The sequence below is a fragment of the Corvus cornix genome, chromosome 5, assembly GCF_000738735.6.
Source record: "Corvus cornix cornix isolate S_Up_H32 chromosome 5, ASM73873v5, whole genome shotgun sequence".
NCBI lineage: Eukaryota > Metazoa > Chordata > Aves > Passeriformes > Corvidae > Corvus > Corvus cornix.
Genome location: NC_046335.1, coordinates 57,474,830 through 57,499,703, shown reverse-complemented (window position 1 = coordinate 57,499,703; position 24,874 = coordinate 57,474,830). Strand labels below are relative to the sequence as shown.

The following is a 24,874-nucleotide window of genomic DNA, read 5'->3' as shown; positions in this document are numbered from 1 at the left end:
GCTGGTGGGTTTGTTAAACCAGTTTACAAAACACAGTTTCATCAGCTAGGTTTCTAGTCTCATGAACAGTCTCTACCAATTTTAATTTTGGGGGGTTTTTTTAATATTCAAGCTCTTTGGAAATTATCTTGATGTGGTTGCTTTTAAACCTGCAACAAAAGTATTGCTGATGGAGAGAAAGTTCCAACTGCAGTAATGATGTCAATATTGGTATTTTTAAGGAAGAGAGGGCAACTAGCTAAATAAAAACAGAGGTATTGCAATTCTGAGTGATTTCAGTTCTGAAATAACTTGCCAGCAACATCCTTGGACCCTTTGCTTTATTAGCCTTTTGGATATCTGGGGCCTGTAGCAGTTGCTGGTTTCTATTATGACATTGCACGCTGCATTTTTTGTGTTTGAGGGACAGACAGTATTTAAAATATTTGAACTGGTTGCAGAGGGTGAAAAAAAACGTCTGAGGGTGTAAATTTTTGTTTTCACGCTGTCAGACTCCAGCCCAGTTCAGGATTGAGGCACTCTTCCATGAGGGTAAGGATGGACAGAGAGGTGGGCACCTCACCACAGCATCCCCCCGAGCCAACACACACTTGTGACGTTTCTGTATCTACTTGTTTTCTTTACCTGATTTTAACACAATTTTTTGTTTGGGTGAAACTAACCCTTCTTTCCTGAAAAATCTCATCTCTTAACTATATTCCTTCAGGAAGTATTTGTAACTCAGATCAATAGTTTGAGTTCTTTATGCCTTTTCTCCCTGCTGGCTGGTTTTTGCCTGTCCTTGGGACCAAAGACAGGCAGGACAGCGAATGCCACCACAGCACAGCTCCAGGCAGTCCAACAAGAGCCTTCAGGGAAACTTTAGAACACAAAGCCAAGTCTTCTTGATTAACATCCCACCGTGGTACAGCACAAAATGGTGTTGTGTGAAAGGCTGGATGCTCCAATGGTACTGAAAACTGGAGCAAGTGTAAATGTAGGTATGACCTGACTCCACCCAAAGCTTTTGGAGTGCCAGTTCTCACAGGAGAAAATACCTACAGACCCACGTTGTCACTCCTGAACATGATGTTCCAGTGGGGAAAAAAACCCATCATCACACCTACTCCAGCCCGTGTACCAATTCCCACAGCGCCCATCGGGATCTTCCCAGGCCAGAAAACACCAAGTGCTTGCTCTGCTAATCTTTACACTTGCTAATCAGCCATCAGGCTCTCAGAAAGGACTCAGCCTACAACCTTTTAAACAAGGTTTAAGAAGCCAGGCAGCAAAAATGAGCCATTTGCAGAAAAATCTGTGTCTGAAATGCTGCTTTGCATGGTAAAACGATGACTTGCTGGTTTGACAGAAAGGCACACTTCTTGCTGATCGTGAGTCTTTTGAGCACTTATATCCTGTTTGGCTTCTCTCCTTTATGCCTATTTATTTGGGAAATTTATGGTGCGATTCCCAGGGCTTCGGATGCTGTATCCCTTACCCACGTCAATAAACAATCTGGAGTGCTGTTTAAATTTGGAAACACTTTGTAGCTGCACAACCAAAGGCACTGGTTGTGCTGCTGCTGCTGTGCCTGAGGGGAAAAAAGAGGGGGGCAAAAAAGGAATCTTTCGGTGAAGACAGCCACTTCTCTTTCATTAATCCACCAGCACCACTGGGGCACGGCACACAGCTGGAAGATTTACAAATTGCAAAATCCCGATGCACTTAGGCAGGTAAGAATTCCCACCTGCAATGACCTGTAAGAACTCTGCCCTTCTGAGTGAAGCCTCGTTGCCTCAGCCCCAGGGGCCAAAGCAGCCACACTGGTGGCAACCCCAAGGGGCACAATCCTCATGGGGCAATGGCTGGCAGCTCCAGCTGGGATGCCAAGATCCTGTGCTCCTGAAATACATCAATATCCCTGCCACTGACATGGGGCCCATTCCACCCTTGAGCTGGACACTCTTCTGGTTTGGGTAAGGATAAATTGCACCATTTCTGGACAGTTCTGCCCTCTCCTTGATTTGTAGATGCCAAAACCGAGTCTGTTTCTGCTCACATCCCAGTGTCTTGGTTTTGGGAGACGCTTTCTGTTGAGAACTTCCAGTCAGTCCCGGAAGTAGCAGAGGAGCTCTCAGAGCAGAGCTGCAGAAAACTGCCAGACCAACTGGAAGCCAACACCTTCAGGTCAAACTGCACACCCACTGCCTGTCCACCCTGTGCCCAAACACAGCAGACTCCTCCATTCCAAGGAACACCCACAGAAATATCTTTCTCCTGACTGTAGATCCTCAACAAGCCCATCAGAGCTCCCAGCACGGTGTAACATGTTCTGCTCCAACACAGGCTGCTCCTAAGCTTCTCCAGAGCTGTCACCTGCCAGCTCTGTCTGGCATTGCAGGTGCCTCAGGATTCCTTCTTTCTGTGTCTGCACAACTGTCCCTCTGTGGGAAGCAGCTCAGAAAAAGGAAAATTACAATTTAGGGTATGTCCGCTGAAGATGAACAAGCAACAGCAGCTTTTTCTCTGGGATATTGCCTGCAGCACTCATCACCCACTTTGTCAGACACAGGAACTCAAATTTAAGCAGATGCAAAATGACAGAGGGGGTTGTGGCAGTGATGGAGGGAGGAGCTTGCCTTTCTAGAGTACAATAAAAGAACTAAAAATCTACCCCCTCATTACCAGCTTTCCTCATCCTACACTGGGTGGTCAAGAAGCCAAAGGGCAATGAAGAACAACTAAAGTGCACAAGTGATTAATTAACATTTAGAACGCTCAAAGGCAGTCATTAGAGATGAGGCTCCAAAGCAGAGGTTCATGCCAGGGCAATGGAGGCCCAAAAAAAGAAAAAAAAAATTTAAATAAATAAATATATAAATAAAGTAAAACAAAACTATTTTTGTAATGGTACTTGAGCAATTTATGAATGGGATTCTGTGATGTGGTTGCCCGAAATAGCAAAGATTTGGACATGGTGACCCCAGGAGTTCCTGAGAGCAGCTGGCACAGAGGCCACGCGTGCACAGAGGGTTTCCCACTGTTCCCTCTCCTCTCCTGTCAGGATGGGCTTTTCCCTCTGAGTTACAAACAAAACTCAGCATCAGCACAAGGCACCTCACACTAGGACAAGGATGATAAATATTGCCCCACAAACAACAACTCTACCCAGAAACCCAAAGGGAACTTTGCAAACCCCACTGGCCAAATGCGTCTCTTCCACTGCTTTCTTCCAAGACCTATTTCCCTGGATTTCTTTTCATTTTTGTTGCTTTAGGCTGCATGCTACACATTTTTCTTGTGAAAAGATGCTTGAAACAGGATAAAGTACTCCAGGTCAGGCTTTTCCAGCCCCAAGCAGCGTTACTGCATGTTCCCTACACAGAGATATTGTGGATTTATGTTTAGTTTATGAGTCCTAGACCCTTCTCCGAGGAACTGCCATTTAACTGGCTAATTATCCCTGCCCAGATGGAGGATTCTGCCCTTGTCTGGTTCTCATCTCCAGTCCTGGGAGCACATCCTTTTCCAGGAAGATAAGCCACAACGAGTCTGCTTTAACAATGCAAGATTTAAGGCTGCTGGTGCCAGATCCAAACCTCCACGGGCACAGACACAAAAAGCTGAAGGGGGAGTGCACCAACTTCACTGGTTTGAGTTTCAGGAAATTTTTGGTGGGGCAATCTGTCATCAGCAGGCTTTATTTTAGATCTATTATCAACTGTCCTGCTATGTCCAGCCTGAAGTTGGCATAGAGGAACAGAGCTGCCATTAACCCATGTGGGTGCTTTTCTGGAGGAATCTGATAAAAATACAAGCCATGTGTGACCATACTCAAAGAAAATGAAACCAGTATTTTTGAGTGGCCTGATACTGCACAGATCCAACAGCTAAAATTGTGAAATTGGGACAAAAGTTTGGTTTTTACACAGTAAAACTTAAGAGGAGGGAAACGGGAAGAGATTCTTCTCTGTAAACATAGGAGCACATCTGATGTGGAGATCAAAAGGAGAACTTAGAGTAATTATACCGAGAAACAATCAGTGCTCCAGAACAGATAATAATGAGAAATGAACACTGCAGGAAACTTTGATGTACTTCTTAGATAACTGTGGTACTTTCAAACTGGATGCAGTTCAAACATTTAAAACATGTCAGTCTGAGATCTACATTTCAGATTGAGAACGTGTTGATGCACAAGTAGATTTTAAAATAAACACACGGTGGAGCAGAACACAAAGATGGATTAAAATTGAAAAAAAAACCCCAACCCCCTGCTCTTCAGTTGAATCTCCCCTGTTGAAAAGGCTTTAAAACCACTTCTCCTTCACACAAGCTAAGCCCAAATGCCCAATTTTACTGAAATCATTGTTAATAATTTGGTTTGCAGCCTGGACTGGCCGAGGTGCCTGTTGACTCCGTGCAATTTGAGTCACAGGCACAGCCCAGATCACACTGCCAGCTCCTGCTCCCACCAGCAAGCACAGCACCAAGGGCAAAACATGTCAGTCCTGCTGGAGGAGAACACAAACCTGTGGATATTTCAGCAGGCCATTTGTCTTGCTGATGCTGATGAAGATTTCTCAGGATGGGTAGGTCTGGTTCATTACTGACTAAACTGTGGGACCAAGCTGAAAAGGTGTTCCCAAAAGCATCAGTGTTCCAGCAGTGACAGGATGAGGAATAACACAAAGCAAAAGGACAGAAATTTGGAGACTTTCAAGCTTCTTTAAACATACTTTCTTATACTCCTGTTTAGCAGTAAAATATTTTCCTGTAACACCCTTCACCAGAAAGTCGCCCAACATAGAACAAAGAACTAAAAAGACAACTAAAGACACAACTAAATTTTTCTAGGACTGCAGCTGAATGAAATACGTGAAGACCAAAGCCACCACAGGGAGGGAAAGAACCATTCCAACAGCACCATCAATCCCTCCATTTACCCAAGAAATAATGTCCATGTGAAACACTTCATTTTCACCCTCTGCAGCCAAGCCATGGAAAGTGGATTTTCTCAGTATCATGATGTGACTTTTGATGGGCATCACAAAAACATAAGATAATCTTCAAAACACCATGAGAATTCAAAAATGCTATTAACAACAAAAAGGGGTTTCTCCCCTACACATTTTCTATTTACATCTCCTGTGTTCTTAAGTTCAAAATTCCTATGAGAGCCCCATCTGGGGGCATAGAGAGCACAACTGGAACAGGTCCATGAGCTCCACAGAAAAATTAACATAAAGATAAATTTTTAAAGCACCCTCAATATATAAAATACAAGACAGCATGTGCTGCGAGGATTACCCTTCAGGAGCAATATGTGCCAGCACCTGTTGGACTGTTTATGAAATTGGCCATTAAATTTAAACACTTTGGAGGATGGAGAGGAGCCTGTGGCTCGCCCATCACTGAGTGGTTTTAATTACTTTGCTGAAGGGAGGATCAGAGAGTGTGTGACAGCTCCAGGGATGAGCAGAGCACATGGGAACAGCTTTGGATGAGGCTGCTCGTTTGCCCTGAGTTATATCCACACTCCAGGAACTGCAGCTTTTCAAATTTAAGCAAATTAACCTGGCCAACCTTAAGGACATCTGACCCGAGGGCATGGAGTAGGGCATCAAAGGGGAGACAGGGTGCTCTCAGTTGCAAGCATGCACAGGCTTGCTGCCACCAGAATGTCCTGACAAGTGTCCATCGTGTTATTTTCAAAACAGCTGCTGCCCACTGGAGCTGTTGGAGTGTTTAATTACATGGATTAAGCACTGGGAGCCCAGTGCTTCTCCAGCTCCCGCGCTGGGCCACCAGTAGGGCCACCACACCGGGCACCTCTCGTCCCAAGTGACAGGACACTGAACATGGCTGTCACCTGCAGGGTGGCTCCTTCCTGGTGCCCACACTATTTATTTCCTGCTGGAGTCCATCCCCTGGCCTTGGAGATGTTTTAGTGCTTCTGGAGCCAACCAAACACGTGGCACATGAAATCCGAACACGCACCACCACAAACACTGGTTTAACGTGTCCTTTCCTTAAGAGGCAAAGGAAACAGCTCTCATTTTATTTTCAGGGTGCAACAGCATCTGGCACCGAGGAAAACAGAGGTGGAAATATTTTTCTAAAGCCCTTTCCAAAAACATTTGCCATCTGCATGCTGGATGACGGACCGTGTCCACACGCTGTGTGATTCTGGGAGCAGATTTCAGGGATTTCACATTTCTGCAGCAGTCGGGAGTCAAATATTTTCCAGCCTGTATTTCTTTCAATCAGTTACCTGCCTACTGGTTACAGAAGGATTAGAAATCCTACTGTTCATAACTCTTAAGGTCCAAATTCATTATTTGAACACAAAAATCTGCTGAGGCAACATGCACCTTCTCCTCTATCCTATAAAAGGGCTCCTGGAGCCCATGCAGCGAACTCCCAGGCAGCAAGCCCTGTTCACATGGAAATGTTAAAGAAAAGAAAAGAAACAATATCAGAGTGCCTCCTATGTTTATAATTATAGCTTTAATAACATTCTACCTCCTTTCTAATTTTTCTTCCAGGTCCCATTTTTGGCCTGTTCTCAGTGACAGCCTCTCACAAGCACTTCCAAACTACAACGCATACTTTGGTGAACTATCAGTTTCACTTACTCCACACTGATTTTTACTTGATGACAGCATTTATTTTTCCTGGAGGGGCTACAAGTTATTCCCTCATGAAGAATAAAGCACTTAGAAGGATAAGTGCTCTCAGAAAGGTTTAGCAGGTTTTAGACATCCAGGTACACACCCATCTGTTCACTTGTATCTGGACTTCTTGATGGGTTAAAGTTTTACCCGGGTAGAGGAAGGAATGACAGGATTGAAGTTTTAAGCTTGTAAATTAGGGTGGAATGAAATAGCACTACCAAGTCCAGGGAAAGGTGAAAGCTGCCTGCAGCAGACTCAATCAATAAATGATTGATCAAGGGTTTAAGCAAGAAAACGCTGAGGATGGGGCAAGATCTCCTAATGAGCTAAAGGTGGTATTGCTGTAAGGTCCCTGCTTCTAAAACCACACACAAAGCACTTTGTTGATGATCAGAAATGCTGCAGTTATGACCCTCATGGGCCAAGTTCATCATTTTACTGGATAAATTCAGTGAGGTAAGATGGGTCTTTTCCCCTTTTCTAAACAGAGTTCCTTGAGCCTATCTCACACCATTAAAATAGAGAAAATGCAAAGTGAAACCCTTGTTCACACAATTTTTGGCAAACCCTCACTACAAGACACCAGCTGGAGCATAGCGTGCGGGATTCAGAACAGACTCGGACTCACGTTTTACAAAAACAGCCTCTCAAAACACACCTTACCAACCAGTGTGGAACCCAGAAGTTATGAAAGCGAAAGAAAATTCTTCAGGGGTAGGTTATCCTCCCTCTGTTTGGGCTCAGACTCCTTGCCCCCTCCTCAGAGAGGCAGCCTGGAGATCCAGCCTGTAGGAATGAGCCAGCTTCCCACGGCGAATTTCTGTGCCCTCCAAACTGGGTGAGTAAATATTCCCTAAACAAAAATTCTCTCTCGATCGTGCCACAGACGTAAAACAAATCAGGCTGTGGAAGACGAGAAGATGGAAAAGGCGATCACCCAGATTTACCTGCTTTCAACAGCTTTAAAAAAAGATCCTTTTCCCCTCCAGGTGCAGCCTCTCTGGACTGCCCTGGTGCTCCCACATGGGTCCCAAGAGGACTCTTACGCGTGGCAGAGAGATGGGAGTGGGGGGCACATCTCCTACATCCGAGGAACTGGCACTCCAGCAGCATCCAGCTGCTCTCTGCATCTGTTGCTCCCTTCCAAATACAACCAGCTACTTACCCTATATCCCCTGACTTAAAAAATAGCTGGGGCACTATTGGGTTTTTTATGAAAAAGGGGAAATATCAAAAAAAAAGAGAAAAAGAGAGGGAGAGAGAGGGAGAGAGGGAAAGAGGGAAAGAGGGAAGGAGGGAAGGAGAGAAGGAGAGAAGGAGAGAAGGAGAGGAGAAAGAGAGAAAGAGAGAGAGAGAGAGAGAAAGAGAGAAAGAGAGAAAGAGAGAAAGAGAGAAAGAGAGAAAGAGAGAAAGAGAGAAAGAGAGAAAGAGAAAGAAAACCAACACAAAATTAAACAATCTACCTTAAAATAAACTCTGCGGTATTATCTGTCTCTTCTCAAAAAGTTATTAGGGAATAAAAGTGACAGACTGTCTACTAAGATACATCCCATGACCAAGTGACACACCTAAAACTTGTCAAAGACTTCCCTCTGTCGATGTGTCTGCTTATCCTTAGTGCCCACACGTGTTACATTACTGTATATTCTTGGAGGGTGGAAGCTCTTGATTTATTTGTTGCAGGCAAAGAACACTTCTTTCCTGCACCTGATTTCACCCTTCTGATGTGACAGGTCTTTGTCTGTTCCTCACATAAACCAGAAAAGTCCTCGACTAAAACCAGACTCCATGTAATTATTTTCCCTTAAAAATAAAGTCAATAAAACTGGCAAATGTGAACAAAACTGGAACTGATCTATCAAAGAACTGTAAACAGATTTTCCTCCAGTGCACATTCTTCTCATTGAGGAATTACTACTGCTCAGTATTAAAACCAGACAAATGATGTGGTGCTTTGGTGAAAGAGGGGCTGAAACAACTCATGTGGACAAGTTACAGGGATGGATAAAGGAGCTGGTGCCTCAGCCCAGACAGCAATTAGCTCTTGGGAACTCGGTGTCTGGTGTCCAGCCTTCGCCGAACGTTGCACGTAGGGCCCTACAGAACATGTCACATCAGGACTGCAACACCAGGCTCGGCCAGCTCCGCTTCAAAACTGGGCTTCGACCACAGCTTTGATGTGGTTGCACACTGGGCATGTTCCCATGAAGTTTTAATTCTTGTTAAAACTGTGGGAGGGCAGAGCAAGGACAGCAGGAGGGCTCAGGAGAAAAGTGCTGCCGTGGGGGCAATGTGGAAAGGGTTTCCGCTGCAGTGTAACCAAAAACATTCAGAGAGATTTAAAAACTGTTTGTAGATGAATAGCTGTACTTTTTTTCTGAGAAGAAACTTTAAATGAAAACTAAACTGAGCAAATAAAGCAAGCTACAGCTATTGAAATGGAAAGTATACAGATCATGGGAAGGAGAAAAGAGCAAGTGGAATGCTTCACACTGGAAGGGGCACCCAGGAGGGCAAGTACACAAGAGTTTGAGTCTGAGCAAGAGCAAACTGTGTGTCAGAAACCAGTCTACACCTCATCAGCTGGACAGATGGAGAGAGAGATCTTACCTGTAAACATTGATAAGACCAGTTTCAGCACAAAAATTCATTTTGTTTCTTCATCATCTCTTGTTGGGGAGCAATTGAAACTCTTTCCCACACTCTTGAGTATCTACTTTTATCTCCATTTGTCTCAGTGCAGCCTGAGTGATGTGAAGGTAGCCCAACAACAGCAAAACGTTTATTTCCCAATGCTGTGAGGAATCCATAGCCCAGGGCACCGGAATTCTCTGCCTTCCTCAGAGCTGGATCCTCAGAGCATCCCAACACCAACACAGCGTTGCTTCACGGGATTCTATCACCCAGTGGTATTGAGTCAACCAGAAAAGAAAAGTGTCTTCAGACATGAAGTGAAGAGAAATCTCTGGCCTTCCCAAAAGGAAGCTCAGGGAGTAGTTCAAAGCTGAGCCCTAAGAAAACCCCTGGTCACAGAGGGTTTTGCCTTTCAATATGGTTTAGATTAAAATCCTATCTGCCTCCACAACTTTGATGAAAGTCTTGTTTTCTGTGTCAACCGAAAGCAATGAACTGAAACAAAGAACTTGACACACGTACACGTCTCCAGTGTACAAACAACTGGCTGTTTCCATAGAAAAATCAGAGAACAAACTGAAATAACTCTAAAAAAAAGGAATCCCTGATTTTGTAATAAAGGCCACACAGTCCACTCAAGTGAGCACAGAACTGGAGAGGCAAAACTGATTGGTTTTACCCAAACACTGCTACTGATTTCATCCCTTACTTCATCTCTTCTTTGCCCCAGGACACATTCCTGTGGAAACTGCAGGACTCGCCTCTTACTCAGCACAGCATTTGCAGAATTAATTATTGAGCATTTAATCAAATCAAACAGTGAATGAACATACTCCGAAGTACAAGTTCACAGCAAACACAAAGCAAACCCAACACCATCAACTGAATTTTTGTGGTTGAATGCAAATCTCTTATCTGTGCTCACTGGAACCATTCTGGTCTGGGCTGCACACAAACTTATTTTGTACGCCAGAGTCAAGCACAGTTCAACAAAGCAGAAAATCACCAGAAATGCCATTTGGAAGTCGGAGATTACAAACACCTCTTGCAAGATTTTAACACCATCAGACTCCAGATTCTGCCCTGATTTGGGAATAAACTGATATTCTGAGCCCCATCTTGCAAAACTCACAAATCCAAACCCAACCTTGTCTCCACTGGGCACCACTATCAGCAAAAAGTCACCGATCAATAATGCTGGCACTAAGTTCATGCAAGGAATAGTACTGGCAAAGGCTTTGGATGTGAGCTGAAAACCCATTTAGTTAAGAATATTTTATTGTGGAAAGGACTTGGAAACAGAAAATAAGTTAAAAATGATAAAGAGACCTGAATAGAAAACGCGTGGTTATAAATGGAACAGTCGCTGTGAGCAGACAGTTCTGTACATCCACATCTGTTCCAGTTCAAAGCAGTTCATGTGAACCAGGGGAAGGAACTATTTTTTCCCTCAGTGCTGCAAACCTATCTGCAGTCTGGCCAGGGCACAGAGTAGGAAGAGGGGGAAACCACCATCACTGGCTCAATCCAAGTTTCAACGAGATGGAGCAGCCACCAACATCTTTGCTTGCCTTTCCCCATTTTCCCACCCATATTAAAACACATTTAGAAGAGGAACAGCAACATTTGCAAACACTTGTGCCAATTAATGCTGTTTGGTTTTGCTAAAACCAAGCTTAACGAAAACTCTGGTTTTGTTCCTCTGCTCACAGATAGTTTTTGTTTCACAACTGTCCCTTCTGGGGCCACTTTGATGATAACGTGGGAAAAGCAGGCAGAGCAGTCAAACAGGGAAATAAATATATAAAAATAATAGGGCTGCTCCAGGACTCATTCAGGTTCCAGAGGAGCTCAGATTTTCTGTGGAGAGCTGAAACATTTTGTCTACCCAGTTCAGGCCTTGTTTTTGTAATATCCCTTTATCTCCTTCTTTTGAATCTTAAAAATGAATTTTAAAAAAAAGTAACAAAGAAAGCAGTGGCAAGAAAAATGTGGGGCAAAGAAACAGAAAGAGCACTCAAAAAAGGGTGAAAGATGGAATTAGCTTCCTGTTTTGGTCTGACAGCAATACCATACTCCAGAGGAAAGACACTCCCCCGTAATAGTCTGGTCATGAAAAATATTTATTTTCCTACTTACATTACTAGATGACTACACACATACAGTGCGTGGGATTTAAAAGCTTTTTTTTTTTTTTTTAACATCAAGTTGCTCACATTGAGGTTGAAATATGTTTATGGGGTCCCTGAGTTTATTTGCCACAGGAAAAACATGAAACTTCCCGCAAACAACTCCACTCCTGACGGAAAACGCGCTCAAGTCAGTCAATACCGAGTAATTGCTGGACTGCAATCAATCACAAGCTCCCAGGAACTGCTTCAACTGGGTTTTGCTTTAAAGATTTAGTGCTGTGACTGGTGAGGCGCTGAAATCCTCCACTACCATTCAACACTGCTCCCAAACTGGATGGCAAAGCCTCCAGTGGAGCAGAGCTCATGAGAAGCTCCCCGAAAGGCAGAGTGGAAGGGGCTTCCACTTCAACTCAATAATCCTTAAAACCCCTTACATAGATGCATAAATGAAGGGGCAGGGCTGTGCTGAGAAATGCTGCTCGTGTCAGGTGCAGAAGGTGCCGTGGAGAGTGGGAAGCTGCTGCAGATTTCCCCTGGACACAGAGGCAGGGAAGATGTCGGGACACACAGGATGGTCTCCTGCTCAGCTGCCCACTTGCCACCAAAACCAGGGCTATTTGTACACTTAAGTGCTTCTCTGGATGAGAGCCAGAGGGCACAGGGAATTGGAGGACACAGCCCCCAGGAGCTATTCTGAGAAAATGTACTGAAGAGAGAGAAAAAGGAAAGCTTTCATTAATTTGTATTATCAAGACAACAAAGATCTTGTTTTGGAAACAATAATCTGGTTCTTTTGACTGAGAGCTTCTTAGCAAGATGCCACAAAGAGAAGCTTTAAAAATTAAATTAATTCACCTGCCATTTAGAAACTATTAGCTTTAAAAGGCTTAGATTTGATTTCTATGCCTCTGGTATGTAACGATGTTTAAAATCTAAACCAAAACCTGTTTCTGCTCTTCCTCTGATAATTAGTATATGGTCTCTGGTTTTCATTATCCGACTATTCATTTATAGTTTTAGATGGGCTTAAATGGTTAAGATTAATCAAAAATCCTTGATCACAACACACAAAAGACAAATCGTTATGGCACTGTAAGAACGGTACCGGTGAGCACAATTTCTCTTGCAGCCAATGATTTGTCATTATCCTCAGTGTGTTTGAGAGAGAAGGTTCATTCTCGAATGAAAATGATCAGCTGCAAATTTAAAAAAACAGCTATTCAATTTTTACAGTGTGATGGCACTCATCAGTCCCCTGCAAAGTAAGCAGCAGAGTGAACCAGCACAGCCCGATGCTGTGAACTCCGATTCTGAACTAAGGAGCGCCTAGAACAATTTTACCCTGGGTAATCTGGGGCAGACACACAGCACTCTGCTTCTTCCTCACCTTCACAATGCACAGGGTCTTACCCTGGACAAGTGTTCTCTCAGCTGAATCCATTGCAAGTGAACTAAAATGACAGTTCTTGTTTTCTGTTGCCTGTCAAACCCATAAATTCAAGATACTCATTCTTGCCATATGCCAGAAGTTCTGCAACTTGAATGCAATTGCAAATGGAGTGATGGGCTCTCACGATGTCTCCCTAAAATTTGTGAAGCCCTCTAAGATCTGTGGATACAGAAATACCTTCTAAAGCATGTACAAAAGGGCTGGGACATGATTTTGATCTTCAGCCTCTTAACCTGGGAATTAAAGGAGGATCTCCTGTGTATCCTTGAGTACAATTGTTCAGAGATAGGATCTGTTCCTATTCCAAGAGCCCAACCATCATCTAACACCCCAGGGAACACAGTCAAATATTTCTCCGAAATGACTGAATTTGAAATGCGTGGCACAGGAAGAGCTGTCTCTCTGAGCTGAAGTGTGTCCTGGCAGCGTATCTCAAGCTGCTCTCTCATGCCTTTAGCTGGTCTCAGCTTTCTGGCAAATGGATTATTGACAGCAATAAAGACATAAAGATGAAATTACATTTCAAATCTATGTCCCTGTCGATCTCAATGCTATACCCTGGAAGACAAATTGAGGGAGCCTGCAAACACAACCCTACTAGTTCAGTGCTGATACCCACATCCCCTGAAACCTTGAAATGAAAGTTAAGGATTACTCAGTTCACACCCTCTGTACAATCAGTCATGCTGGGAAAAAAAATGGAGTATGTGGACACTCTGTTTGCTACAAGAGACATACTCCCAAGATATATCCTGGCAAAGAAAATGGTGCTCAGCGTGTTTTAGCTTAGATTATTTGCCACTTCTAAGGAGGGAACAGAATTACAGCATCTTCTGCTACTGTTGTACAGAGGGAGCCTTAAATTTCAGTAGGGACTCACCCCAAAGGAAACCTCTACCTAAAATTCCTGATTACAGTCATTAATTTTCAGATCTGTTTGATTCAAGTTGGTGGTTGGTTTGGGGCAGCAGCACGATGTACTGACTGTATGCTGTAGGAGACTAAATTTGTGAACATACAGTGCTTGAGCTGATCAAAAGAAGGTAAGTGTTGCTTTGGATGTTGGTGTGATGAACCTTAGGGATAGTGTGAGAGGAATAATTAACTGGAATGTCACTTTTATTACTTTAGTGATAAATCAACCTTAAGAATTTCACTTCTAACGATTATTTCTCTTTTAACTCTTTGCACAGAGCTGCAAGGCCTTACCACTTTGGAGGCAGATGCAGCAAACAGCTTTCCCCTCCATGCTGCCTACGTCATGTGTGAGACCCCTGCAGCACAACCCCAAAGCCAGCCCTTTCCCTCAGTGACCCCAGAGCTGCAACTCCTACACCTGGCGAAAATCCTGGAAAAAGCCTGGCTCCACATCCTTACTTTGTGACTCAGGCTCGTTTCTGTTTATACTCCTGTGAGCTGAAGAATGATGATGACTAGTAGCTATATAGATAAATAAAGTATGTTAAGTCACAGGAAGTGAAAAGGGAAAACCATTAATTTATTTTTAGAAACCTGTTCTTGCCATTCATCGGGAGAAGAACATTCAAAAGTTTGCAGCGAGATACAAGCATCTGGAAGGGGTTTGCTGACTACATACCAACACTCAGACTACACACAGAGAAGCATTTGCCTTCTTTAGACCAGTCCCAGACTCTGTGCCAGGGACACAGGGTACAGGCAGTAATGGAGCTGTTCTCACTAGCAGGAAAGGGTGCTTTCCCCACACAACCTACAGCTGCATGGTCTCCCCCTTCCAGTGGTCCTGTAGGTGCACCGTGGCACCAGCTGGTACATCCCAAACTGCTGTCCACACACCTTCCATCAGCAGTGCCCACACCAGGTTAAACGCCAGGGAAAATGTCCCAAGGGCCAGATTGCCTTCTCCAGACGGACAGAGCAAGGTGCTGCACCTCGGCTGGGGCAGTCCCAAGATACAGGCTGGGCAGAGAATGGATTGAGAGCAGCCCTGAGGAGGAGGGCTCGGGGTTGCTGGCTGATGAGAAGCTCAACATGAGCTGCCAAGGTGTGCTGGCAGCCCAAAAAGCCAAATGAGCCCTGGGGTGCCATGAAAACAGCGTGGCCAGCAGGGTGAGGGAGGGGATTCTGCCCCTCTACTCTGGAGCACTGCATCCAGCTCTGGGGCTCCAACATGGAAAGGATGCGGACGTGCTGGAGTGGGTCCAGAGGAGGCCATGGAGACCCTCCAAGGGCTGAAGCCATCTATGGAGCCAGGCTGGGAGAGCTGGGGGTGTTCACCCTGGAGAAGAGAAGGCTTTGGGGAGGCCTTAGAGCCCCTTCCACTGCCTAAAGGGGCTCCAGGAGAGCTGGAGAGGCATTTTGGGCAAGGGCCTGGAGTGCCAGGATGAGGGAGAATGGCTTCAAACAGGGAGGGCAGGTTCAGATGGGATATTAGGAAGGAATCGTTCCCTGAGAGGGTGGGGAGGCCGTGGCACAGGGTGCCCAGAGCAGCTGTGGCTGCCCCTGGATCCCTGGCTGTGTCCCAGCCAGGCTGGATGGGGCTTGGAGTAGCCTGGGACAGTGGAAGGTGTCCCTGCCCATGGCAGGGGGTGGAACTGGGTGATTTTTAAGGCCCTTTCAAACCCAAACCACCCTGGGATTCTGTGACCGTGCCAATGCTAATCAAAACCAAAGAGGCGATTAAATCTGGAACTGGATGCTCTACTCCCAAACACACAGCAGTGAACTCAGTACACCCACACCCCCCTTGCTCCCCCTCCTCTTGCTGGTTTGCCAAAACAGCACCAATCCAACAGTGGAAAAGCTTTCCAGGCCGACAGCGCCGAGCCGCACTCGTGATGAATTTAACGGGATTTGCATAAAAAGCTTCCATCTCTTGCAGCCCGCAGAAGATATTTCTTTTCTGGGCAGTCATACCACAAGCATAAAGTCATGCCATATTTTGAATCTTTGCCTTCCAAAGTCCGGGAAGAATCGCAAGGCAGACTCATTGACATGTCTTGTGGTGCGTGGGCAGCCAAGATGCCATAGTACAAATGGCCAGACATAAATATACAAGAGGTTCTTCTCTGACTGTTAATGCTGCTCTGGACAAGTGTGTGTCACCATCTTTACTTCAAAGTAGTAAAAACCCTAAAAATTTGAATGGTGATTAGCCCTGAAACTTCCACCTTGGCTCTTGTTCCACTTCTTAAGAAAAATTATAAAACTCCTACAGTATTGTGTTGAAAATCAGAGTTTTAAAATTCATTCAGAGTTCATTACTTTTACCTCCACGATGTCACTGAAGTCACTCTCTGCTCACTCCTCCTATTCAATTTTTAACAATGTGTCCTGAATCTGCTCTGAAAATGTAATTTAGTTGCTAGACTTTTCCCTTCTTCTGCTAATTGAATGCTGTGAAATGTATTTCTCTCTCCCTGGACACATCTTCTCTCAGTAAACCTTACTTATCAACACGCGGATCCCTATTGCACGTTGCAAGCTTGCTCTGCAAGCAGGGTATCAGCTGACGTCAATGAAGATGTACAAGGGGCACCAAATATTTTGCAACGTGTTTAGAAAACAGAGATTTTTCTCGTTTTAGTGTGTACTCCTCGGGCTACAAATAGAGGGAGAGGTAAACCAGCAGGACTGGGAGCCAGGAATACATAACTCGGATTGTTGTGTATCACTGATGTCATGATAGAAGTTCAATAATTTACAGCATTTGGAAAGAGCAGTTAATGCCTGCAAACCACTTAGGCTTTTTAATAGCAGATTTCAGGTTTCAAAACTCCCTTGGAGCACTTAGAATTGTGTGGAAAAAGTGTGGATAGGTGTTTGTGTCAGTTTAAAAAAAGAAAAGGTTCTGCCTTTCAGAGCTGCAGCCTGAAAGACCATCTCAGTAATTGTATACATTTTTAATATACCACTGATAGGAATAAGAATGTACATCCAGGTCCTTGCACAGATAGAGGGCTGCCAAGAATAAATCAGATATGTAGATAAGGTAAGCAGGCAAAGATATTAAAGAGGAATGGCACTGGGTCTGGTGCTACTGCTATCTTTCCATCAGTTCAAATCTGGAAATAGTTTCCGTAATGGCTGGAAGGACAGACTGCCAGCAGAAGGTTCAAAAAAGTGAACTGTGGGAGTCTGAAGAAGACAGCAAACACTGGCATGTGGGCCAGCCACAGAGGAGAGGCAGGGACAAGCCACTGGAAAGAGCAAAGGAAGCTGGAACACAGAACACACGGAGCAGCACAAAGGCACGGAACAAAGGCGAGGCAAGGACGGAGCAGGGACACGGGTCAGCTGCTGCAGAGAAAGGCTGAAGGATGCAGGGAGGTTAGGCGGCAGGGAGAAGGGCTGGCCCTCCCACCAGGATGTAGTACTAGTCTCAGAAACAGAGGGATGAGGGGTACAAATCACAGGCTAAACTAAATAAATAAGAGTCTATTTCCCTGGAGGGCATGTGGGCTTGCCTAGGACGCAGCCGTGGTGACTAATGCAGGCCAGCACGAGGAGCTCTGCTTCCTGTGCATTCCAAGCCTCCCGAGCCAGGCAGACATTGTGGTTGCTGCTAAAAGGCCCACATTTTCCATAAATTACCTCGAAGGAGCAATGGAGACACCACTATCTCTGTGCTCTTCAAAGCGCCAGGACAAAGTTGCACAGTGTCAGTGGCATTGCTCAGATCTAACAGCTGGCACAAGATGACTTAGCAGCACTGAAAATAACCCCATGACAGGGCTCCAGCAAAGCTGCCAACCCCTGAAAATCTGCCATTTGTAAAACCCCCTCCCCTTGGGATTTGTACCTGTGACACAACTGCAAGTCTTGCCCTAATCTCCAGTTTGGCTGCCATCATGGGGGAGGTCGGGAAGGTGAATAACCCCACGCCAGCTGAACACCTTCTGCAGCCTCTGAAATCGTACAGAGCTCTTTGATCCCACTGCTGCTAACACGGCTTGTGTAATAAAACATGAGGCTGCGAGCAGGAGGGCTTTCTCAGAATCCCTGAAAACACTCACAAGAAATCAGGGGAGTGGTGACTTCCGTTCCTGGAGCTCACCGGACCAGTGGTGCACCTACACAGTGACCCAACAATTCCATACGAAATGCATGTTTTGATAGTGTAGATACTCTTCAAATTCCCCATCATCTTGCCGGAGGACACTGCCAAGGGCTTGGGACAGGCTTTCCTCCGGCGCCTGCTCGGTGCCTTTGGCTTTCCCAGGTCTCATCCCTGTGCTGACTGCCCTCTGTGGCAAATGAGGATAAAGCAGAGGGATCAGCCTTCCGAGGGCGAGTACCTGGAAGACAGGGAGCAGGATGCTGAGCTCTGTGTGGAGGCTGACGGGATCACTTTTCCCAGGAGTCACAGACCTTGCTGCACAGTGTGATACCTCTTTAGCACTATGACCTCAATGGGAACAGCTCCTCCCTGCTGGAGAGGTTTCTGGTCAGGAGTGTATCCCAGGGGATCTCTCTCAGGACCCAGCTGTGTGAGATGCCAAACGTGCCCCGGTTAGTGCCAAGCATCCTCAACAGAACAGGAGGTGGGGCCAAACTTGGCATTCATCAGCCTTTCACACAGTGAAGTCCTCAAGCTTTTCATGCCTGTCACAGCCCCTTTCTTCCTCTCCTCAAAGTGATCCTAATTAAAAGTGAGCCTTATTTTCCAACCACAGCACGTCCCCAAGCACTTCCTTTTCTCAAAACTGCCAGAACCCAAAGGGTGCAATTCGAGTCAAAAGGGACATTTTTCCCTTCCTGATGCCAACAAACAGTGCTACTTCCCGGGACTACTCTGCTGCCTGCCTCCTGTTTTGGCACGTTGCTTTCCCCCCATATTTCATGTCACACGCCCGTGCAACCTCAGCATGTGGCCCCAGAGCTCCACAGCACCTTCCTGGCACATCCACCACACCTGACTGCACAGTGCCCCGTTTCCCACCACCTCGACGCCCTGTCAGAGCTCCCAGTGACTGCCAAGCTGCCCTGCCTGCTGTCAGCCTGGGGCAGGACGAGGAATGCTTCCCATGGCACATCCAGCACAAAGTCAGAGCCACTGCCCCAGCTGTGTGCACACTCACCCCCAGAAATTAATAAGTTATTACAGAAAATTAAAATATTAAGTCAATGATGTGCATGACTGCAAGTTACAGAGCTGGAAAAGAAGTCCTAATTAAATCAATACAGTTATTAGTCCCTTGTCATCTCTGATTAATTATTAGCTTAATATGCTCCATCATTTTCACTGCTAATGGAAAGAGCTGCAGTGCTACCAGGGGAAGCTGGGCAGTATACACCAGAAACCCATGGAGACGTGCTGGAACTCCCAGCTCTGGATTGAACAAGGTCTTCCAGAGAAGAGGGGAAGGAACATTTCATTTTTTGGGGCGCTGCTCTGACAACATTGAAGTTCGTTTTCAAAGCAGGCAGATGTTCACACGGGGGATTTTTGACTGCTGAAAGGTTAGGGGGTAAAGACTTGACCCCTAAAGCTGGGCTTAGCCCCAGGCACTTGTCCCAGTGCCTCCAAGCTTTTCTCTGCAGTAACAGGATAACACCACGATCCTTTCAGAAGCCAGCATGCCCCTCCCTTGCCACCCACAGAGTTCTGACCCTCACCCCATCCTCACCAGGGGTGCTCATTACCCCATGGCACAGAGGAGGAGTGGGCACATAATAAGCTGGCAGGCATCAGCTGTGGTGCCTGGCTCCTCAGGGCACAGATGTAGCTCAGGACACCTGTCCTTTCATGCCACCGACAGGGCCAAAAATAATGTGCTGAGGTCACTTTTTTCCTTGGTAGTGATAAGTGAAACAGTACTTTGGATGTAGGCAACAGATAGTATTTACCCAGGGCTTAGGGGAGCGCAGTTTCCCTTTTGCTTCCCTGTCTTCCATCATCCTCTCACTGCCCCCAACTTTTTCCTAACTCCCAGTAACGAGCAGGTTTCCTTTGCTCTCTGCAGGAGGATGTTTTTGAGTGTAAAAACGTCAAGGATGGGTCTCCACATGTCTCTCCAGCAAGTTAGGAAGCGAATTTGTACCACAAATGCTGCTATGTCATTAGACGGGAGTTTTGGCTTACAAACAGCTTTTACAAACAAGCCCTTTTGGATAGGTTATCAACAGAAATACAAACACACGCAGCCGAGAACCAAACTGCTCCTTGAACTCATCAATGGAGCTGTTCATGCTGCTGAGGGGTGATTCAGTAAATTAAATAATGTCACTGTAAAAGACTGTGCTTCTCAAAGATAAAAAGCCACTCAAACGATTTCTCAGGACTCTCACCGCCCTATCGCTGCGATTACCTTGTGATAAATTGCCACCTGCCCCATGAGTAATGGTAGTTCCCAGTGCCATTTTATCATTTAGTCCTCTTATTGATATCTCTGTTAGTGTACTGCCACAACACTTCAGCTTCCCATGCTCTCTCTACTGGCCTTCCACTGCAGTTGTGCAAAGTTTGAGCTCCTTATCTCCAGAAAGAAGTTAAGGTGGGACAACCAGTGTCATGCAGAAACCCTTTCTCCCTCTCCTTAGATATAAAGCTCACCTGTTTTGTGCCAGACATTAAAGAAAAAGCTTGAATTCTGAGCGCTCTGACCAGCCTAGTTTTGATGAGTAAACAGCATTTCTTCTAGAAATGGGCTGAGCTCCAATGAAATATTTGGCCATTTAATGAGTAGGCTCTAGGATAACGGTTTTTGTGGGAATCCAGAAAAAGGGAGTAAAGAAAAGGGCTCCCCGTGCTATTCTTAGCTGCAAACAGCTAGATTTGGAATTTTGATTGTAAAGCATGGAATTTATAAATGGTGCCATGCTAAATTTACTTCATTTGTATACAATTCAGCCGGATAATCAGAAGTGTTCCAGTATGTTCCTGGTTAGCATCTCGTTTCTGGTTTTATTGTCTCCAAACTGGTAGAAAAAATGCGTTCAGTAAACAGTACTTGCAAAATTTGTGTCTCAAGGCGTGCGCACAAAGGTTTTCTATACACAGATTTTATATAAACGCACATGTGGGTGCACACGCATGCACACAGACACTGAGCCGTGATTTATTTCCAGAGGGAAGCCAAGGAAATTCCCACCCCCTACCATTTAAACGATCTGCTCTTTGGCTCCAAACATTCTGCAACTTCTCAGCCAAGGAATGTATTTTCCCCTTCCAATACATATAATTTATTTTGCTGCACACATTAGTTAATGATACCGAGATACACGATTTAGTCAGTTCTGTAACAACATTACTGACAATCTCAGACAGATCCATTTCATTTAGTAAGTTGGTTTTTTTTTAGCTTGTCTTCCGCAGCACAGTGTGAATTAACAGCAATCATCAACTCAAGGATTTGTCACACACACTTCTTACTCCGGCAATTTTTCATAATTAGATTGGCTTCCCGCGGTTAGACGAACTTTTAATTATGCTACTAATATAGGTTAAAAGGACTTTATCCTGTTTTACGCTTCGGGAGGGGGAGGCGGAAAGCGGGAGATGGGAGACGAGCTATTTCATTTCACCGGTACTCTGCGGCGATTATTTCTGGATTTTTAAAAATAGTCGATGAAACGCTAATAATAAATCCCTTATCGGGGCACCCGGGGCGGCCGCCCGCCGAGCCCGTCCCCGGCCGGGCAGGAGCGCGCCCCATCCCGCACCTTCCCCAGCGCGGCGGCGGCGGCAGCCGAGACTTACGCGGTCCCCAGGGCGCGGCGGCCGGCAGCCTGCGCAGGTGGATCTCATCCTTCTCCATCGCCCGTCCGAGCCCCGCAGCCCTCCTGCCACTTGGTACCAAAGTGAACTTGCCAGGATCCCTCCTCCCGCCGCTCCTCCTCCCTCGTCCCCCCCTGCTGCCGGGGCGGGCGCGCTGCTCCGGGAGCGGCTCCGCGCAGCGCCCCGCCGCCCCCGGGCACACTTTAAATACGGGCGCCGGGCGGCGGCCGGCCCGGCCCGCCGGAGCGCGGCCCTCCGCGGGGAGCCGGCCCTCCCCCGCCTTGCCTTGCTTTGCCTTGCCTTGCTCTGCCCTCCCTCCCTCCCTCGGTGACGCCGCGGCTCTCCCCGCCCGGCCGCCCCCGCGCAATCCCCGCGCGTACCTGCGGAGCGGCGGCGGGGCTGACCTTGGGCGCGGGGCGGCGGCGCCGGAGCGACGGCGGCAGCTGCGGGCGGGGACAGCGCGGCCGCGAAAGGTCAGCGCGCCCTGCGCTGCGGGAGCGCCCGCCGCCCGCGTCCGAACCGCTGCCCCCCGCGCCGCTCCCTACTCCTTTTTGGTTTTTCTTTTCTTCCAGAAGCCTTCCCGTTTTTCCCGAGGTGAACGGGAAAAGCGAGGCTGGGTTTGCTGTTGAAGCCCCGGGATCGGTCCCCCTCGCACAAAGTGTAGGCTGGCCGCTCCCCGTGTTTCTCGCAGCCCCGGTGGGAAAGGTGACGAGATTCCCAGCTGGAAACGCAGGGACAAAGTTCTCCTCCACCCTGCTGCCAGGGCAGCCCGTCTCCCAGGAAAGCTTCTTCTCCCAGGTCTGGTCCAGGAAGGATGCTCCAAATGTCACCGTAGACACCAACCAACCTGGGCCCTCAAAAATAATTTTTTAAACATTTTTTTAGACATGTGAGGTGTGAAACAGCTGGCACTCGCTTTTTACACCTCCCACTGCGTGGCTACAGTATCTGTACAGGGGTTTGAATAGGATTCCAGGCTATTCCCCTTTTCAGCGCCCCACAGGGATTCCCTGGTCTTCTCTGAAGTTACAGCCTGAGCCTGTGCCGTGCTGCAGAAACCCACTCAGGCAAACCTGACACAGATTTATCTGCACCATTCTCTGACTGTTTTCCCTCCTTTTTTTTTTAATTGGAATCTCAGATGAGCATTTAACCCTCAAAAGTGCAAAGCCAGGAATGTGCGAGGGCTCTGCCAGAAGGAAAGAGGCTCAGCAGGCTTCCCAACTTCTGGCTGGCAACCCCCAAGTGTCCCACACTTGCAAGCTCTTCTCACTGCCGTGCTCCTGCTGGACCCAGGCCCTTCCTGGTCCCCTTGCATCCAGGGAAATTTCAGGGATGTTGCTGAGTGGCATCTTGCTGGTGACATTCACCTCCAGGCTACAGATCACAGTTCTAGTTCCACTCCGAATTCACCTTTGCTACTGAAAATGTAGCAGGTTATGGCTTAGGTATCTCTGTGGGGCTGGTTTTTGGAAAACTGTGAAAGTGTCTTTCCTGGATTGGTTGGGGGTTTGACAGGAGGGGCAGAAAACGCAGTGTGGTAGGTATATGAGCAAGGGAATTCATGCATGTGGACTTTTGCTTCATGGAGTATAACCCCCAGAAGCCCTGAGCCACGGTAGTTTCAGGCTACATTTCCTATCTTTTTAGCTCAATTTTAGCTTTTGGGCTGGTTTTGGGACCATATGGATCGGACTGTTTTTAAAGTGCACATCACTGGGGTTATTATTAGCAGGGGAAGGGGCGAGGAGATTGTGTTGCACCGAAGCCTCAGTCACCAGCTCCCTTAACCCCCAGATCAAAGGCACTTGGGAACGTGCTCTTTTCCCTTTGCCTGTAATTAATTTATTTTGGACAGACATCTGCGACAGACCCAAATGTGGGCACGGGACCAACATATATATTTGTTTTACGGATGTGAGACACAAAGAGAGAGATCTGGAAATAGTGCTGGGTTCCAGTATCCCATCTCATCACGACCACAAGCTCTGTGAGCATCTGCTGGATGGAGCTGGGGTGGGAATTCAGCCTGGATGTATGCACAGGGCCTTCATCATTGAAGTGCCACCTTTCCTGGGGGTAACTCCCTGCTGAAAGCCCAGCCAGAGGTAGATCAGCTGATTGATGACATCGTTTCGTAGCAGGTTTTAGGAAGTTTTAGTCTGACAAGCTGGATTTTGGGATCTAGGCTTGTATTCCAGCTTCACACCTAAAAAAACCAAAAAAGCTGACATTACTGCCTCATTCCAGGTGTTTAAGTCTTAATGAGCAATAATTTATGTTAGTGTCCTGAAAATTAATATACATTAATTGCCTGGTATTTATTTTAGAAGGTCCTGGGCTGCCATGGCCCAGATTTGAGTGGAAATGGAGAAGTCTCAGTGCACTGTGGAACCTGTGCTCCACTCAGTAGTACTGGGAGGCAGGACAGCAAATTCCCATCCCGTGCCCCTAGATGAGCTCTGGCAGATCCTTTAACTTCTTTGGAGAAGCCCTTGTTGGAAACAGCTGTAAAGATAACAGGAAAACCACAAGTCTGGACAGAACCTGCCTGACCTCCATCCCCCTGCGCTGCTTCCCCACGCTGTTCCTTTTACCTGTCAATATTGTCCCCTCTGTGTGGGCATGAGGACTTCATAATGAGGCTAACAAGGGCTGGATCACTCACCTGAGGTGACAGAGCTGCGCTGTGGGACTGCTCAGGCTCCAACAGGCGCAGAGGAAACGCGATTTGTCTTTTCAAGAGCCCCGCGAGCTAAAATAGGCTGCTGGGATGACAGGAAGCAGAGACTCCAGCTCCAGTTTTCTTCCTCAGCCATCTCAACACATACTTGAGAGAAGGATGGCGAGGGGATGGAGAACCCACTGTCTGTGCAATAAAACAAAAACACTCTCCCAAGAGTTAGGAAGGCGACAGCGGGGCTTGGCATCCACACCTACAGGGAGTGCTCTTGCTGGAAATATTTACAGTCTGTAGAATGAATTGCGTGCCTTTGTAACAATAATAATGCAGCTCTGGGCTCCTGTGTTTTGGAGCTGAGTGAAGGCTCTGTGTGCTCAGGGTGCTCCTGCTCTGAGGAAGTGCCTGTGTGCAGCACCAGCCCCACCACCCCAAATGGCAAACCAGCCAACCACCCACCCCTCTGCCTTGGAGTCGCCTCTGGACTATTTTTCTGAAGCCTTTTACGCTTCTGAGGGGCACTCAGTGAAGGCAGGGATCCACTGCAGCTCTGCTCTCAGCTGGGGCACCCAGAGATAAGAGCCCATATCCCTGGCAGGCACCCGGAACAGCATGAACACAATC

General features: G+C 46.7%; 1 protein-coding gene across 3 annotated transcripts in view; it reads right to left on the bottom strand.

Moving 5' to 3' along the window:
• ANO1 (anoctamin 1) overlaps positions 1 to 21,750 on the bottom strand; it is a 72,896-nt gene extending 51,146 nt beyond the window's left edge. For 2 of the 3 annotated variants that reach the window (XM_039552762.1, XM_039552763.1), the window contains exon 1: positions 21,553 to 21,748. In XM_039552762.1, the coding sequence (XP_039408696.1) occupies positions 21,553 to 21,610 (58 nt within the window). In that variant the 5' untranslated portion in view covers positions 21,611 to 21,748. Of the gene's footprint in view, positions 1 to 21,552 lie in introns of all 3 variants that reach the window. The other variant, XM_039552764.1, reaches the window with a different exon arrangement.
• Positions 21,751 to 24,874: the final 3,124 nt, after the last annotated feature.